At 39.5% G+C, this 18,876-nt stretch overlaps 1 protein-coding gene across 4 annotated transcripts in view; it reads left to right on the top strand.

The window, feature by feature from the left end:
- Window positions 1–18,876, top strand: part of LOC115255941 (octopamine receptor beta-2R) — a 430,285-nt gene that overhangs the window by 384,618 nt on the left and 26,791 nt on the right. For 2 of the 4 annotated variants that reach the window (XR_009996558.1, XM_062847012.1), the window contains exon 2: window positions 5,730–6,795. Coding sequence is in view for 3 of the 4 variants with exons in the window: in XM_062847012.1 (XP_062702996.1) it covers window positions 6,233–6,795 (563 nt within the window). In the remaining variant the exon portion in view is untranslated. The remainder of the gene's footprint in view (window positions 1–5,729; window positions 6,796–18,876) is intronic. The other 2 variants (XM_062847013.1, XM_062847014.1) reach the window with 1 other exon arrangement.

Raw genomic sequence — 18,876 nt, 5'->3', positions numbered from 1 at the left:
TGCACGAGAGAGATCACAGAAATCCGACGTTGGAGAGCTGCAGCTGCAAATCGAGTATTATGGCGGCAAATAGTTGCTTCAGTATTATCATAAATTTGATGTTAACTAAATAAATAAATGAAATGAGGTCACAGAAACATTAAAAAAACACATAAATGTAACATTTTTCTACATATGAGGTCGCCAGAAAAATCGAAGACGGTTTCTTATATTCAGAAAGAGAATTTTCCGAAAAAAAACACCATGACGATTTTCTGATATTCAGAATGGCGGAAACAATTCCTTATTTCACCTGTAAGCTGTTTTCAAATATGTCTGAAACGGAGATGAACCAGCCTCGATGATAAAGAAAAAAAAAAACATGTTTGAAAGTGCACAAATAAATGAAAAATAAAATGCACAGGTTTTTCTTACATTTTCGAAGGCGCTCATACTGGTAGTCAAAAAATGATCTCAAGAGTTGATCACTCATTGAATAACTTTGATTATCTTCGATGACACCACTGTTATTCTTCGATCATTGCTTTGGAAAATCATCCAGCAATTAATTTAAGAATATTTTCGGAAATTTGTTTGAGAGGTCCCTCGACAATTAATCTAGAAATTTCTTCGGCAATTTGTTTAGAATATTTTCAATCAGTTCATTTCCATTTTTTTTCATTTCGTGTTTTAAATTCTTTTGGAAATCCTTTGGAAACTATTTTAACAATATTTTGAAAATAGATTTAGTAGTTCCTTTTCCTTTCCTTTTTTCCTTTTTTTTCTCAGATCTTTCTTTGAAATCCTCTCAAAACCTTTTTTTTTTTAAGAATTTCTTAAACTATGACAACTTTATCGTAAATTTGATGAAGGAAATATACTTCAGTTTCTTTGTACAATACTTCAGCAGTGCTTTTGAGAATTTATAATATAACTTTGGTCTGATTTTATGTGGAAACTTCGTTGATACTCTTCTTGAAATTTCTTTTACAATTGCTACGAGAATTGATAAGGCAACTGCTTCAGCATTTTCTTTGAGAATTAACTAAGTGATTGAGGGGCACAGAATCAAAGGGGTGTAAGTGACCATTTTGTTCATTTTGAGCTGAGCATATTATAAAATTCTTCAGAATTCAAGCTTTTAAGAACTTTTTTAAGATTGTTTCTACGATGATTAGAAAAAATCAATAAATCAGAGAAAATTGGTAAAATTGGTAAAATTGATAAAACAAAATTTAAACCTCATTTACTCGTTTTTTGACGGTTTTTGACACTTACACCCCTTTGCTTCTTACCCACTCAATTATTAAAAAAAACTCTTTTGTTTTTTGCCTTTGGTACTTCGTTTCTCGAAATTTATTTCGGTATCTTTCTGAAAATTCTTTCGGCAACTCCTGAAATTTCTTCCAACAATTCCTTTTCTGGATTTTCTTCTACAATTTGGAAGAAAAATACTTCGGTATTTTCTTTGGAAATTTGTACGGCCAATATTTTGGCGACGGTATTTTAGTTGAAAACTGATTTTGGGAATTTGCTTTTTTTTAATGCATACGGTATTTCTATTGTAAATTCTTGCGATAATTGTTTCGAGAATGATTCAAGAAATTTATACGCCATTTCTTTGAGCAATTAGAATAGCAGCTTTGCCGGCAATCTCTTTCGTGACTTATTCAATAATTCCTTTGAAACTTTTTTTAGACAACTCGTAAACTTCTGTGGCATTTTTTGAAATTTTCTCCTAAAATTCTCTTGTTATTTTCTCCTGTTATTCTTATTGAAATTCCGTGTATTATTCTTTGAAAAATTCATAAAATATAAATTGGAGAATTCTCAGATTATCAGAAGAATTTTTGAAAACGTTTTAATAGAAAGTGTCTATGTCAATCTCTAAGGAAATACCGAAGGAATTTAAAAAATCAAAGGTGATTTGCGAAAGAAATTCCCAAAGGAATTTCCATAGAGGTGTCCAAAATAGTTGCTGAAGAAATCCTCATTTTTATTTTTCGGCGGAATCGCAGAAAGAAATTAAAAAAAAATGCAGGATGAAATCTTAAAAGTATTACTTAAGGAATTGTTGCCGCTGGCCACACCTCCTTCCTCCTTCCTTGGCGTAACGTCCTCACTGGGACAAAGCCTGCTTCTCAGCTTAGTGTTCTATGAGCACTTCCACAGTTATTAACTGAGAGCTTCCTCTGCCAATGACCATTTTGCATGTGTATATCGTGTGGCAGGCACGAAGATACTCTATGCCCAAGGAAGTCAAGGAAATTTCCTTTACGAAAAGATCCTGGACCGACCGGGAATCGAACCCGTCACCCTCAGCATGGTCATGCTGAATACCCGTGCGTTTACCGCCTCGGCTATATGGGCCCCTGGCCACACTGCCTCTTTATATGGCGAAAGAGACAATTTGGACAAGCGAACGAAGTCTAGAGAGAAAGATGTTTGATGAACAATAGGCAGAAACGAAATGTAGACGGAATGACCCGGACGGGTTAAATTTGTTAAAGCCAAACATTTATTGGATTGATTATTCTAAATTAGTTTTCTAATGATGTTAAAAACCCCACTTGGTGCAAATGTGAGTGATAATGTGATCTAGAAGAGAAGAATTAGTTCAAACGAGCGATTTATACTTTATTTATTCAGGACAAGTTTCTTTAGATTAGAATTTAACCTGGTGCCAATGTGCCCACTAAACGATATCAATTTCTATTACAGCGCTCTAATGGATTTGTGTATTTTGTTGCGCTGGTAAAGGCGGATTTATTTCTAACGAAGAACACCGAAAGTGTATGAATTTGTATTTCTACTGATTATTTGTTAAATTAATAAAAACCCTATTTTGCAGTTTAAAGTTGCACTGAACGCATAGATCGCGTCTACGCTGCTAAGAACCCGGTGAGAATTCCCCTTCTGCCCCCGCAACAGGAATTTTCAAATAAATTGCCAAAGGAAAGCATGGAAGAGATTTATCAAATTTTCGAAGGAATGCCTGAATGAATGTTGAAAAAATTATGATCAAGTTCTTGAAAAAGTTATCATAATAAATCTCAAAAGTATGGCCAGATAAATTACAAATAATTATTTCCAGGAATTGCTGAAGATATTTCCAATTGGTTGATTGATTTGTCTTTATTTAAGAGACTTTTAGCCCTTGGCTGACATATTTCCAACCTAATAATTTCTTGGGTATGAAAAAATTTCATACAGAATTCATTAAATTTCATTCTTAAAAAAATTAAAAAAATCCCTTTAGGAATGCGTGAAAGAACTGAAGATTTAAGAAGATTTTCTGGACATTCTCAAGGAACTCCTGGAGAAATTCTAGAAAGAATTCCTGGTGTTATCTCGAAAGGAGTTCCTAGAAGAATTTTGAAAGGAATTCTTGGATTAATCCCTAAAAGAGTTCCTAGAGAAAGCCCGGAAGCAGTTCCCCAAGAAATCACGAAAGAAGCTCTTGGAGGAATCTCGGAAAAGGGCGTCAAAATTCTGAAATTCCTGAAAAAAAAACTTTTAGATGAATTCCAGAAAGAACTTCTAGAAGAATCCTAGAAAGAGCTCTTGGAATAATCGTAGAACTTTTTTTTTTTAAGAAATCCCAGAAAGGACTTCTTTTTCTTCATAATGGCTCTACGTCCCCACTGGGACTTGGCGTCACTTCAACTTAGCGTTCTTCGAGCACTTCCACAGTTATTTGAAGGGCTTTTTTGCCTACCATTGCATGAATTTGTATATTGTGGGGCTAATACAATGATACTCTATGCCCAGAAAATTTTCCCGACTTGAACGGGAATCGAACCCACCGTCTCCAGATTGGCGATCCATAGCCTTAACCACTAGGCTCACTGAAAGGGACTATAGGACAGGAATCCGTGTACACTATAGAGTATCTCCTGGAGGACTCCAAGAAATATCATCCGGATCAATACTAGAAGAAGCATCTTAAATAATCTCAAAGATTATTTTTGGTAATTCTCTCGGTCGTTTTTTTTTAAATTTCTCTGAACATTTATTCAGATTTACAGAGGGAGTGTAAATCTTTGGAAATTGCACTGCCCATATTCGCATAGTCGATGTAACCACCACTGACAATGCCACCTGTTAGCGCAAGGTAGGAGGAAAACACAGTCTTTTAGTTGCCAAACTGTGCAACTTTAAAGCTGCAAGAATATTTTATTAATAGTACATTTTACATACAAACATTATTAGATTTACTTACATTTCTGTATACTCTTACTTATTTACACCTGCGCTACAATTCACTGCTATTTAAACTCTATACTGCAGAGTATTTCACTACTAGAAGTACTTACTACGTACTCCACAAATTCATACTGACTGATAATTGACTGAATATGTACAATACGTGTGTGTCAATTTCACCCGCAGTCAATCGGCATAAAGTGTATCGGTGCGTAGAGATGAGCCGGTTGCTTCACACATCTGACTATCTTTTACACCGCACAGTGGTTGCGGTAACACCACCGTTCAAAAGCTAATATTTAACGCGTGTGCATATTTGTGACCAATGTTATTCAATTGATCATTAGATCTAACACTTAGTTAGATGTCAACGTGGTAAAAATCTTGAAATTTATGTTTATTCATTGTTAAAATTCCAAAAGCATATTGAAATGTACGGTGCCGCTTACATCGACTATGCTAATATGGGCAGTGCATCAGATATTCTTTTGAGAAATCCCAAATTCCAGAAGATTTATTGGAAGAGTTTATAAAAGAATTTTCGAGAGAAATGAAATACCGACAGAATTTTCAGCAGCAAAAGCAATTGCAAAGCAATTCACAAATAATTTTCCTTGAAGAGTCCCAAAAGAAGCTCCTTAAAGAATCTCGAAAGGAAAGGAAAGAAAAAAAAAACTCAAAAGGAGTTCTTGGGTGAATCTTAGAAGGCAGGTCTCTCGAAGGAACTCCCGGTAGAATCCTTGAAGGAGCTTTTGGATCATTCTCAGAAGCTATTCTTTGAGGAATCCTAGAAAAAGCTGCTGTATCGATGTCAGAAGGCACTCCCGAAGCAAACTAGGATATTCCGAAGCAATAAAAGAAAAAAAAACTCGAGGTTGAATCTCTGAAGGAACTTCTGTAACCAGAAGTCATTTATGTAGGAATCCCTGAAGCAACAGCTGGATGAATGCCATAAGGATTTCTTGGAAATAAAAGAAAAAATGAATGAAAATAGCTGACACTGAGGAAGATTACAAGTGGTAGTTGAAATATGCGTATCTGTCAAAGGATAAAGCAAAAGAGGGCGGAATTAAATGGTACAATATATTCATCGTCGAGTCATGTATGACCCCTGTGGCCCCAACGGGTAGTTATAGAGAATTCGTTATACTTTATACACTCTGTCAAAGATTATAAATTAAATTTAGGCCGGAACAAATCTCATTTTCTTTTTTTGTCACTTTGCTTGTTGACTCGTCAAGGGGGGGGGGGGACGATAAATAATAAATGTATTTCATCAAAAATTACCCAAACAATTAGGCAAAATCGTTAAACTCATCGGATTTGTCAGGAATTTTCTCGACGACTCTAATTTCACTTTAAAATTTCTTAAATAATTTATATGCGTCCCCCCTCAAAATGTCGAATTCAGACAAAAAAATTCCGAGGGGGGCGGTGACATGAGGGAAAATCGAAATTTGTGTCAGCCTTATGGGCTCTATGAGTCAGTAAAACAGGGATGATGACAGATATCATTCTCATTGACAAACGACATTTCCTTTTAGTATCAGCAGCACTTCAAATGAACGATAAATTTCAGCCAAATTACGAACATGGAATTACTGTGCACAAGAAGGTGTTTCAAACTGCGCCAGAAATGTAATTAATGTTGCAATTCGCTAGTGTTCCAACCTCGATACCCCATCAGCTGGGTGTCCACCGTGACATCGCTCGCTCCGTGTATACTCGTTAGCAATAATATGCGCCGAATGCGTTTAAATATTAGCCTACGCCAAAACAGCAAAATAGAGCAAAAGTGAAGCAAAAGTCGAAAAGTCGTGGTTGTGAATATTTGGTAGAAAATAAGTTAACCACGTCCGCGTGCGTGCGTGCGTACGTGTGTGTATGTTTCCAATGTGGTGTTCGTCCATTAATTAGCGAGTTCGGTTCTAATTAGAGTGTTCAACGTACTGGTGGTCGGCAACGCAGGTCCTTCCTGCTCCCGGCAGGTTGTGCGTGCAAGCGAACGAGAAGAGGCGCATCCGATCACAGTGCGCGCGCCCATTGTATGATGAATCCTTCCAATGATGACCTACCGAAATACATGTACTCAGCGGCGGCGGCAGCAGTTTCCTCTACCTTCGCACTGGCCAGTGGCAGTAGCAGCAGCAGTAGTAGTAGTTCGGGAGGGGCACACGGCAGCCAGGAGGGCCTGGCTTCCTTCGGCAGTAACTCGACCGGTGGTGCTTCGCTGTTCTTCAATGGCAACGGTTCGGCACTGGCATCGGCGGCGGCTAAAGCGGCCGGGTCTTCGACCCTTTTCGGGGTCGGAGCGAGTGGGGTTTCGGGACACGCGGGGGATTCTGGTGGACCGGGTGACCCAACGGGGAATCACGTAATCTTCCAGGGTTACAGTACCAGTTCGCCGACTTCGTTGGATATGACGACCGTCGTCGGAACGGAAGGAGTTATGGATGACTGCTGTGGTGCGGCCGCAGCTGCAGCCAGTGGCGAATGGCTGGACGTGCTACTGCTGGTGCTGAAGGCATCGATCATGATGTTCATCATCGTGGCGGCCATTTTCGGAAACCTGCTCGTCATCATATCGGTTAAGCGACATAGGAAGTTAAGGTGAGTTCTCTGTTTGATGTTTGTACTCTTTAGTAGCCATCCATTACATGGTCTGCATAAGACACAACTGATAGTAATGTAGGTGCTCTGTACGCGTTTCTCGAACACTCAAGGTATATAAAAGCCCTAATCGAGCATGATTCATGTTACATATCCGTAGACCGCCACCATCGTGAATGGTAACTTGTACACGATCAATAGCAGAGCCTCTAGAGGAACCAAAGGTCAAATCTGCAAAAGAAAATATTGTTCCATTTAGGGAAATTCCCCCATCTCGGGTCCCCTATCCTCCCTTAGGCTATCGCACAGTTCATATGGCGTGTATCAATCGTAACCAGTTAGTAGTCAGATAAACATATCGGTACAAGAAGAAAATTGACATGCATTTTTAGTTGAACTCGACACACGACAAGCTACGATTTCTACAACAGTACGTATCTTTCAACCTCACCTTATTTTCCAACACCTTGTTGCAATTTTGGCCGCTTGATCTTGAACACGCTCCAAACACTTTGCATCGTTTTTGTTAGCAGAAACAACTGCCTGTGGTGTCTTCCAGTAGAATTCCTCTCGATATGCAGTCTGTAGAGCTTTCGACACCAGATACATTTCCCCAGAGTCAGATGTTGACGATGGCCTGAATCTGCAACGTATCCCCAAAAGCATACATGCAGGAATGCATATCCAATTCCTATATAGCAAAATTCAGTCATACAAGTCAAGCCCGTGCACAAGGGAGGGGTTTTGGGGGTTGAACCCCTCCCATTGCTATTGTTCCATACAATAGGCACCCCTCTGCCCTTTGCCAAAAATAGGAAAAACCTCTCCCTTGTCGCCATTTCTGTGCACGGGCCTGGTACAAGTGTTGCATAGAGCATGTGTGCTATTAGGGATGTCGTGTTTCCTGTTGTAGTTGTAGGTTTTTATCTGGCTTAGAACACTCACTCGACTCACTCGACAAACTCGACAAAACGTATTGATCGTGTGTCTCAAAGATCATTAGGCTCAGTTTAGCGTTCAGCGAAAATTATTGCTCTAGTCGCGGAGTCAACTGGCGCTTTCAGAGCACTACACGAGATTTCGAGGTAAGAAGCCTGACCAACACCTTCGGCGTCTCGCAACGGTCGATCCTGTTTTGGAGATCGTAACGCTGATAGTTGACAGTGCAGTTTGGGCCGTGTCTCACTTGGGGGGAAGAAAGTGGCTAATCCCAGTCAATTGTTTGACTTCTCGTCCGGAACTTGCCACAATAGGACATGTTTGGTGTAGTTCTAGAATTGTAGTAATGAGCTTAATTGTGTGTATTATGAGAAGGCGAATTCTTCGTTTCTGCAATAAAATGGTGCAAAGAATGTGGGTATGATGAATTCTTGCCTAATTTGATGCTGTTTGAGTAAAACATATAGGGTAACTGTGTTTTTGTTGTTGTTTTCTCCAATTTATTGTAACTTAAACAACACAGAATGCGCATGAACCGCATAAAAACGCGTAGAAATCTGTGTAAAAACTTAAGTGTATACGTTTGATTTCTATTTCATTCTCTACGGCAAGCCCGTACACAAGGGGGGGGGGGGGGTATGGTTGTTAACCCCCCCCCCCTTACCGACGCTCCATACACTAGGCACCCCTCCGCCTTTTGCCGAAATTGGGAACCCCCCCTTGGCGCCACTTCTGCGCACGAGCCTGCTCTACGGGCAAGTGTCCGATAATAATATAACTACACACCAAACGCTTCCAGCAATATTTTGCTAAATTTTGCCGAGCTGAAGGGTCCAGCAATTTTTTTTGCTGAACTTTTAGCAAAGTTTGCTGAATTTCAGCAAGAAACAGCAGAATTTCACTTCTCACTCAATTCTCAATTTTATTTATTACCGCTTCTCAATTCTAACAGCTCACTCCTCACCACTCACTTCTCACTCTATTTTCACTCGTCACTTCTCACTTCTCACTCTCACAAGTCACTCTTAACTATATCCCTTTCGTGACGAACCAGCACAATTGTGCTGTTGAGCAGTAACAGGTTTGCATATTTTCTTCATCTGTTCAGACTTTGTTTTTTTGATGTAAACTGTTTCCATAATTCAGCCATCACTTGTACTTGTATGTGTGTAAATAAACTTTTGTTTATGTTGCCTGTGGGATTTACTACAACAAGACAAACAAAAAGTGGACAAAAACCGTAAAACATGAAAAAGTTTTATCTATCGCATATTTTTTATTTCCGATTTATAAAGACAGTCAAAGCTAGATCTCGAAAGATAAAGAGTAGTTCTTTCAAATGAGGAAAAATAATTGTTGGTTTGTTGGGTTCTGGAAATCCAAAGTTGAGAAATTTGTATGGAGATTTCACTTTTTTTGCGCTCCGTCACGAATATCCCATTCCCACACATCCCATTCGCATCCTTCAATACTAACTGATGCATACTCATCACTCCCTTACTCTTCGCTTTTCAACGTTCATTCTGTATTGCTTACTTCTCACTCGCTCCTAATCACTCGATTTTTGCTAAAATTGCTAAGCTATGCGTTACGTAGTATTTGAATGGACCCTTCTGGTTCACGTTTCACACTTCACTGTTCACTCCTTGCTTCCCTCTTCTCACTTCTCTCTTCTTACACTTCGCTCCGCACTGTTCACTTCCCACTCCTAATTTTTCACTGTTCAATATACATAAATTACTCCTCACCGCTTCACATCTCTCACATTTCACTCTTTAATATTCCCTGATCATCCCTCACTAGTAACAGGCCATTCCTCATTCATCACTCTTCTTTGCTCAAAACTCAGTACACTGGAACCTCTTCTTATGTACATGGATGGGACTGCATAAATTGAAATTGTGCATGAATTAAAAAAAGGCATACAAAGTGGGGAATTTTTGCATATTCTAAGTTTGGGCTTTAATGAGGGAATCTAGTTCGCGAAAACAGGTCTTGCTCCTGGTTATTTGAAGTGGAGCTAAGAGAGTTTCCAGGAAGCTCCCAGAGAGCTAAAAAAAGGGGTTCCAAAAGGCTTCAGGGGCATTGCAGGGGGTTGTTCCAGGGGATTTGAGGAGGCTTTTTGGGGCGTTTTGGCAGGTTTTGTTGGAATTTTAATGGGGTTACGGGGAACTCATGTGCAGTTCAAAAGGATTAAGTGGGTTTCAAGTTCAAGCAACAGCTATGGCAGATTATGCACGAATACGGATTCCCGGATAAACTGATACGGTTGATCAAGGCGACGATGGATCGAGTGATGTGCGTAGTTCGAGTATCAGGGACACTCTCGAGTCCCTTCGAATCTCGCAGAGGGTTACGGCAAGGTGATGGTCTTTCGTGCTTGCTGTTCAACATTTCTTTGGAGGGTGTAATAAGAAGAGCGGGGATAAACACGAGTGGGACGATTTTCACGAAGTCCGTTCAGCTGCTTGGTTTCGCCGATGATATTGATATTATAGATCGTAAATTTGAGACGATGGCGGAAACGTACGTCCGACTAAAGAGTGAAGCCAGGCGAATCGGATTAGTCATTAATGTGTCGAAGACAAAGTACATGATGGCAAAGGGCTCCAGGGAGGAATCACCGCGCCCGCCATCCCGAATTTATATCGACGGTGATGAAATCGAGGCGGTTGAAGAATTCGTGTACTTGGGCTCACTGGTGACCGACGACAACGACACCAGCAGAGAAATTCGGAGGCGTATTGTGGCAGGAAATCGTGCCTACTTTAGACTCCGCAGAACTCTACGATCGAATAAAGTTCGCCATACACGAAGTTAACCTTCTACAAAACGTTGATTAGACCGGTCGTCCTCTACGGGCACAAAACATGGACCCTACGTGAAGAGGACCAACGCGCCCTTGGAGTTTTCGAACGGAAGGTGTTACGAACCATTTACGGCGGAGTGCAGATGGAAGACGGGACTTGGAGAAGGCGAATGAACCTCGAGCTGCATCAGCTGCTGGGAGAACCAACCATCGTTCATACCGCGAAAATTGGGAGGCTACGTTGGGCGGGTCACGTCATCAGGATGTCGGATAGCAACCCGACTAAAATGGTTCTCGAGAGTCATCCGACCGGTACAAGAAGACGTGGAGCGCAGCGAGCTAGGTGGGTCGACCAAGTGGAGGACGATCTGCGGACCCTACGCAGAGTGCGGAACTGGAGACAAACAGCCATGGACCGAGTGGAATGGAGGCGGCTACTATGTACAGCAGAGGCCACCCCGGCCTTAGCCTGACCGGTAAGGTAAGGTAAGGGTTTCAAGTTTAAAGTTCCAAGCATTCACGACATCACAGGAGCCTCTAAAGGGTGTTACAAGTGGTTTGAAGGTCATTTCGAGGCATTTCAGAGTAATTTCAGAAAATTTCTGGGGGTTTCAGGAACTTTTTAAGGATTTTCCTAGCGATTTTGAGCCTTTCGAGCGTTTGCTAGCATTACAGGGGCGTTTTAATGGGTTTTCAGGCTCGCTTTCTGGGAGTTTTTGGGGTATATTTAAGGCGTCCAAAGTGGTTTTAGGGGTATTACAAATTGATTATGAGGATTTCAAGGGTGCTTCAATGGGATTACTGATGTTTCAGGGTCGTTTCAAAAGATGTGATGGGGTCTTTAAAAATCCTCTAAAATTTTCTGAAATCCCCCGAAAACCCACATGAACACCATGTAACGCACTCGAATTGGACAAAAAATTCCCAAATGGAGGAGAACGTGCTCCTGGAGCTGACCTACTGAACGCACTCGATACCCTCCGAAACCCTCGAAAATGCCTGCGTAAAGGTGTCATTAATAGACTGTTTGTCGTTATGACAAATATTTGCCATTGAAGCCCGACATTCATCCAAGGTTGCTATGATTCACGTTGTGTTGGCCATTTGTTGGACTTGTTTGGCCAAATATTTGTCATGTCTAATGGGACCTTAACGTTTCCTACCTAACCTACCGAAAACCCTCTGAATTTTCTTAAAATGCCCTCCTCTGCGTTTCTCTGAGTGCCGCCAAAAATGCTCTGAAACTTCTTGAAACGCCTTTATAACCCCCCTAAAACCCCATCGGCCCAAGTAATCATATGGCACTATTATTCGCCTTGCATGCCAAGCTAGTGTCGACCTAACCTGCTCTATATTGACCATATCATAGCCCTATAAGGCCAAAAAGGCGATGTTTATATATATGCTAATGGTTACTTGGGGGACCCCATGTAACCAGCGATCGCGCAAAAAAGAACTTTCTCGAACGACGATTGACAGTTCGGCACCACTCGTTCACCATTTCGAAAGCCGCATCGGGTTTCGTTGTCGGTTTGCGCTCGGTCCGATTTTCGTTTTGTACTGCGGTACGTACACAAGTTTTATACTTGAGTATGCTTCGGTACGGAGTACGCTTGCAAACACGGGCGTTCAATGTCTAACACAAGTATGGGAAAACGTATAGAACTTGAACATGTGTTGAGTTCGTGGGGGGAAGACTGCATGTAACGTATCTGAGACTCTCAGTCAGGGCATTTGAGATAAGACCAAGAGTTTTTTTCCTTTATTAGGGAGACTTTCAGCCCGAGGCTGGTTCGTCTCCAACCAAGGTGGTGTAATATATTAAACTACCGTCGATGGGGATGACAATGGGTCTGGGGGGTGAGATTGGGTCAAAACAGAGAAACATAAAATTTGAAATAGCTCATCAACTATCGTTAATTTATATTTAAAACTTTATATTAAATATTTCAAAGAGGAGATGTTTTTACACGTCATGATGCAGAATAAGATTTTCTGCAATAATCGTTTTTTGTTAAATTTGTGGCTAAACTTATATGACGAAACTACTTGTAAATCACTTTGAAAAAAATTCTCCTTCGTTATGTTTAACACAAGTACCTAACCATAAATTTTCTTATAAGTGGATAGCTGTAGGTATTCCCTGGTTGATGTAATGAAAAAAGCGGGCTGTCATTGCTCTTTTTATTTAAAAACTCAATATTTTCGACCCTATGTCTAAATATTAAGAATGGGGGTGAGATTGGGTCAAGTAAGTTATCGAGTGCACATAACCTTAACTAAAAACTCAACTTGTTATCCAGTCCCCGTTAGAGTGGTGTCATGTTCACCGTATCTTCATAAAAGCACGCTTTCTTCCAAAAATATGTCGAGAAGTGTCAAACGAGTGTGTTAATACGTTTAGTGCCTAAAATCATTTATAACAATACACCCATGCGTTTGGACAGCTCCTCTAATCATCAGCTAATCTTTAGTGTACTGCAATATCGTAAGCTCACAAAATAGACTTAACACAATATTTGAACGACCCTCTATCTTGAGGTGGGGTGATTTGTTTTAGCAATATAGAGGCCAATGATCATGTACATAAGAGTTTATAACGGAGGATTTGGTTAAACATTTCTTATGCAGTATACTAAAACTATCATGTTTTTTTTTACAATCAATCTTTCAATGCGCCCCTCCCTCATTGCAATCTCCCCTCCTCTCATGCGGGTTGAGACTCCTAATGAGGATGATGATGGCAAAAAATGGTGATATAGTATGCAAACGTTATTTTGTCAAATTTCAACCATTTTTTCGGTTGTATTAGCTCTTTTAGGTGGATTAATCATCTTTTAAAATTACCTAAGTTTTTATTCGTCATGATTACATTATGTTTTAAGTAGGATTACTAGATAGGAGTAATAAAATTAACTTATATTCTTAGATAGGTGATTTCGAATACGTTGACCCATTCTCACCCCCTCTAAGGGGTGAGATTGGGTCAATTTTCAATCATTTGTAGTTTAGTAGGCAATTCATATAACGTGATACTTTCTTGCTAAACTATCATTACCACATAGGAGAGTATACATACCAAATAAAAAGTTATTCCGACTTCAATTGCATTTGTTATTTAATAAACAATCTTTGAGTATCCTTTTTTGACCCATTCTCACCCCCAACGACGGTGCCTACTTTTATAGCTATAATTATGGCATTGTAGAATTAGCAATATATGTCAGGAGAAGTAGCTTTCTATCTTGATTGTGAATAATTATATTGCCTATTGTCTATCAACCTATTGACTTCCGACTGTATAGATATAAATAGCCTGCACCACCTAGAATAAGCCTCTTTTGTATTTCATCCGTTTAATAAACTACATCGGTAAGTTAGCAGTGCGGTCTCGTCTCTCATTCCCTCCGTCATACAGAACAGGTGGTTTCCAGGAAGTTCTCAGAGTGTCCAAGGTGCTTCAAGAGCGTTTCAGGGGATTTATTTCAGGGGATCTCAGGAGTCTTCTGAGGGTGTTCTGATGAGTTTCGTTAACGTTTCAATTGGCTTACGGGGATTTCAGGGTAGCTCCGATTGTATTAAGGGAGTTAAAACGATGTTTCAAGGGGTTCAAATGACTATTCATTTGGATGGTTTGAAGAGAATGTAAAGAGCGTTACAAGCGTTTCAGGGGGTTCAGGTACGTTTTGAGAGCGTTCTAAGAGGTTTCAGGGGTGTTTGATAGCATTTCAAGGGGCACTTCAAGGTGTTTTCAGGGCCATTTCACGGGGTTTCTGGATACCTTTTCGAGGTATTTCACGGGGTTTCAGGGGAGTTTAAAATTGATTTAGAGAATTTCAATGACGGTTCAATAAAATTATGGAGCTTTCATGGGCATTTCAGGGGCACTTTAAGTTCCCTGAAGCGCCTCTGAAACCTTCTGAAACACCACTGATACCCCTAAACGATCCTAAGACCCTCTGGAGCGCTACAGTGATCCTTTGAGATGCTCTGAAACACTCTGAGACCCCTTCAAATGCCTCTGAGATGTCCATATAACTCCTGACACCTCTAGCTGCCCCTCTTAAACCCCCTAGGGCTCCTCAAAACACCATTGAGACCCCCTGAATCACCATTGGTACCGAAGCATTGGTACCTTCTGGTATCCAAGGCAACGTTCTTTTCTTGACAATAATTGTAAAAACGATAAGTGTTATGTCTGGTCTCACGTCGTAAATTGTGTGTGATTTGTAGTTCATACGTAAGTACAACCGTAAAAGTAAACTGTAAATCACCAGGTACCCGCTAAAATGCCCCTGAGACCTCCGAAACACCCTGAAGTGCCCCAGAGACCCCTTTAATCCCTTAGAAGCCCCTGAATTCCCCTGGTATCCCCCGAAATGACCCAGAGACATTAAGGTACTCCCTGAGACATCCTGAAACGCTCCAGAGACCTCTCCAAAATCCCCCCGAACATCCTAAAATGCCCTATGAGACCCCCTGGAGCACCCCTGAAATCACCTGTAGCACCAAGCAGAGAATCGCTGGAATGCCCTTGAAACCCTCTGAGACCTTCTAAAACGTCTCTATAACCCCCCGGAACTCCCTTGAGATTTGTAAACCCACTTGCAACCCCATGAGACCACTTGAAGCGCTCCTGAGTCGCCCTGAAACCCCCTTGAAAATCCCTTGAAACGCTCCTAAGATTGTCTGGTTTCTTTAGAAAACCCCTGAAATGCGCTTGAGACTCTCTGCAATTTTCGTGGATCCTCCTGAAACCCCTGAGATCACCTGAAGTGCTCCTGAACCACCCTTAAACGCTTCCGCGACCTTCTGGCACCCCCTGAAAATCCCTTGGACCTCTTGAAACACCCCTGAGATCTCTTGGTGTCAGTTCACCCCTTGCAAAGCATTAACCCTCTGAAACGCTCCTACAACCTCCCTTTTTGCTCTCTCATAAACGTCCCCTAGCCACCGTTGTCGAAGCATTCGTCATTATTATATTCACATACTTCTGCACAGTATTGGCTCTCAATAGTTTTCCCTTTTTTTATGCACAACATAAAAAAATGCCTTAATTAAAAATGCATAATAATAGTATGTATAAAAAGAAGTTTTAGTGTAAGCACTTGTTTTTGTTTCACAGTCCTCACAGCTTTTTCCTGACTATCTACTTCTTAATTCTCACCCTACACTGCTTACATCTTTCTCCTCTTTTTTAACTGCTGCTATTTTTTTGTTTTATTTTTATTTATGTGTATTTTAACATAACGCTAATTCTACACTTACTGCTGCTAGTTACTTTTTACTCTACACTGCTTATTTCTCACTTCGTGATGCTGACTTGTCACTCCTCGCACATCACTGCTCACGCTCCACACCGTTCACTTCTCACATTTAACTGTTCAATTCTCAGTAATAACTTCTTCCTACTTCGCTATTCACTGCTCACCCCTACTTTATCACATCACATACCTCCCTACTCACTCCAAACTTATCACATATCACTTTACTTATCACCCGAGCAAAGGCGGATAACAAAGTGATATCACTTTGATAATAAATTGTGTTATCAGTGTTATCATTTTGTTATTTTTGTTATCATCTTTTTCAATTGATGATAACCAGTTGACAACAAATTTAGTTATCGATAATTTTGGTCTATCGTAACATAAAAATACTAAATGATAACAAAATATGTTATCTGTTTCCAAACACACATTTCAAAGCTTTCCCAAAACTGAGAGTCTGATGAACCTCGAATCTAAAAATAGATTCCGCTTTCCACATACAATGCGACTGCAGTACGAAAGCATAGCCTTTTATTACTCTCACTCTCAATGAGTCCCGTTGGTATAGGGGCTATCGGTTGTGACCGACAATCACTCGATCAGGGTTCGAGACCCGCCTGGGCACAATAGTGGAAAACATTGGTTGTAAATTCTAAGAAACTTTTTTCAATAGGTGACGATGTCGGTAAAGTAGATATTTACTATTTTGGTCGATATAATAGCTCTCAATGATAACTAAGTGATAACAAAACCAGTTATCAGTCGGATGTATTTTTTCATGTTGATAACTAAACGAAATGTTGAACAAAATTTTGTATAACACAATTAGTTGGTCGGGGTTCTGCTAAACCGAACCAAAGACCATTTTTTGAAAAATTGAGATTTCTTTACCATTGGATGAAGAAATTGATGATCCTCCGTCCATGTAAAATGCAGTAACTCTGACAGCTCTTCGTGGAGTTAATTCAAAATTTCTGTTTGGCAGAACATACAAAAAATAAAAATGCATCCAACCAGAGTGAACTGTAAACCATTCCATAGAATCAGCGAAATGTTCTAGTGTTGGTCCAGATGACGAATATTTCATGTTATGCTCATCGCCGTCAAATTTCTAACTTCCAACTAACTCATAGTAACAATCTGTGGGAGAATTGAACACGTTATTAGAAATACGGATGTCGGAGGATACAATTATGTTTCGATGGTGCTGACCGCCATTTTTCCAAATCACATTCAGCCAGACCGAACCAAATCCACTACATTTTAGAATCTATTTATTCTCAACAATACAAAAATCAACTGGTTTTAAATACCTGCGTTATGTCGACACACCTCATACTGATAATTTAACACAGAAGCCGTCATTGAATAACAAGGCTAATAAGTATAATAAAGCTAGAAAAAAATCAAACACTTGGTTCGCTTTGGCTGATCGAAAAATGGCGTTTTCACGAAAACCATGCTAGAGAAGAATGTTTAGAACTTGATTCAGACTTAACGACTGACCTTCAGTCAAATGACCTAGAGGTAACGTGCTTTTTTATCACTTAAAGGACCCATGATATTTTCGATTTTTTTTTTGTCTTAGTTCACTTTGGCAGATCAATCTCATGGTTTTCTTCGACCAGTATAAATTTTTAGTACACAGTCCCGCGGAAATGCGGCAAAATCCAGCTGCTTTCCCGAGTTACATGGAAGGTAATGATATACTCTAGAAATCTTGTAAGGAGTTGCATTTAAAAAATATTGTTTTCTTTGATTATTTTCTTCACCAAATCGTGCATCAAAATAGCGTGAAAAAAATTGGTGGGGGTAAAATGGATAATCGATGGGGTAAAATGAACAAGTCGTCAAAAGTTATATAGCAGCATATTGTTTCTATGTTTTCAAATACAAACTATCAAATTTCATACGATACCTTTATTTTGTTGATTTCAAACTTTTAATACAAACTTTAAAACACACTTAAATAATTATTGTAAAAATAGTGTAAAGAACAAGCACTATTTTGGATGAAAATTATATTTTATTGATATAAAATATTTTTTATAACTTTTTACTTACACTATCTCACGATAGGTATGACGGTTGATGATTCTGAAGTTTGCAAAAAACAAAAATATGAAATTTTGGTGAAATTTGAAGCGATTCTCCATTTTACCCCCACGGTCTGATTTTGTTAAAATTATTTCCAAAACTTTTTTTTTTTACACAACATAATTTTTTTTTTTTCGGTTAAATATATTCTTCTACGTGGAGTTTATTGGTTTAGGGTTTAAAACTTGTAATAATTTGAAAATAACTTACGAGAAAAGCTTAGCAATTATTAGCAGATTTTACATCATTTCTGATTTTTCACGTGATTTTTTGAAGTTTTTGTCATCTTGAAGAGGTTTATTTGATTTTAATGTTCAAGATCAGCAAAAGTATAATGATTCATGCTTAGGCATAAGCTCCAATCGTTGAAACATTTTGAAAAACAATAAAAGCCATGAAACTGTACCTTGTCCATTTTACCCCACCTGTCCACTTTACCCCCACCACCCCATAGGTGGGAAGGGCTGAGCTGGGAGGGCTTCCGCCGTTCATATTTCCAACTATTTTGAAACCTCTATGCTACCATAATATACGCGTCCTCTCTGATTCATGTAAAGAATTGTGAGTGATATCGATTTCAACTTCATAGACGATGAAAAATTGTGTTGTTTTTTCACAATCCGAATGATTTTCTATGAAACACAGAAACACAGTCAGCCACACTGAACTATGAACCATATTCCAATGTTTTTGTTCTGCCAGAGTGAACTGAGTGTGAAGTACTGAAAAATTAAATGAAATTATATCAATGATTTCAAATAATTTACATGTATTCTTCGTCTCTGATGATTAATAAAGGCTTGTAAGTTACATGTGTGTGGAAAAGTTTCAAATACTCTTAGCTGTTGTTTATTTGTGAGTGGTTGAACTTTAAGCTTAATTATCTCGGAATAAAGTTTTTGGCGCTTAGTTCTGTTTAGCAGAACCCCGGCCAGTTATCAACTTGAACTCAATGATAACTTAACT

The sequence above is a fragment of the Aedes albopictus genome, chromosome 1, assembly GCF_035046485.1.
Source record: "Aedes albopictus strain Foshan chromosome 1, AalbF5, whole genome shotgun sequence".
Taxonomy (NCBI): Eukaryota; Metazoa; Arthropoda; class Insecta; order Diptera; family Culicidae; genus Aedes; species Aedes albopictus.
The sequence above is the reverse complement of the archived record's forward strand: the minus strand, read 5'-3'. Positions and strand labels throughout refer to the sequence as shown.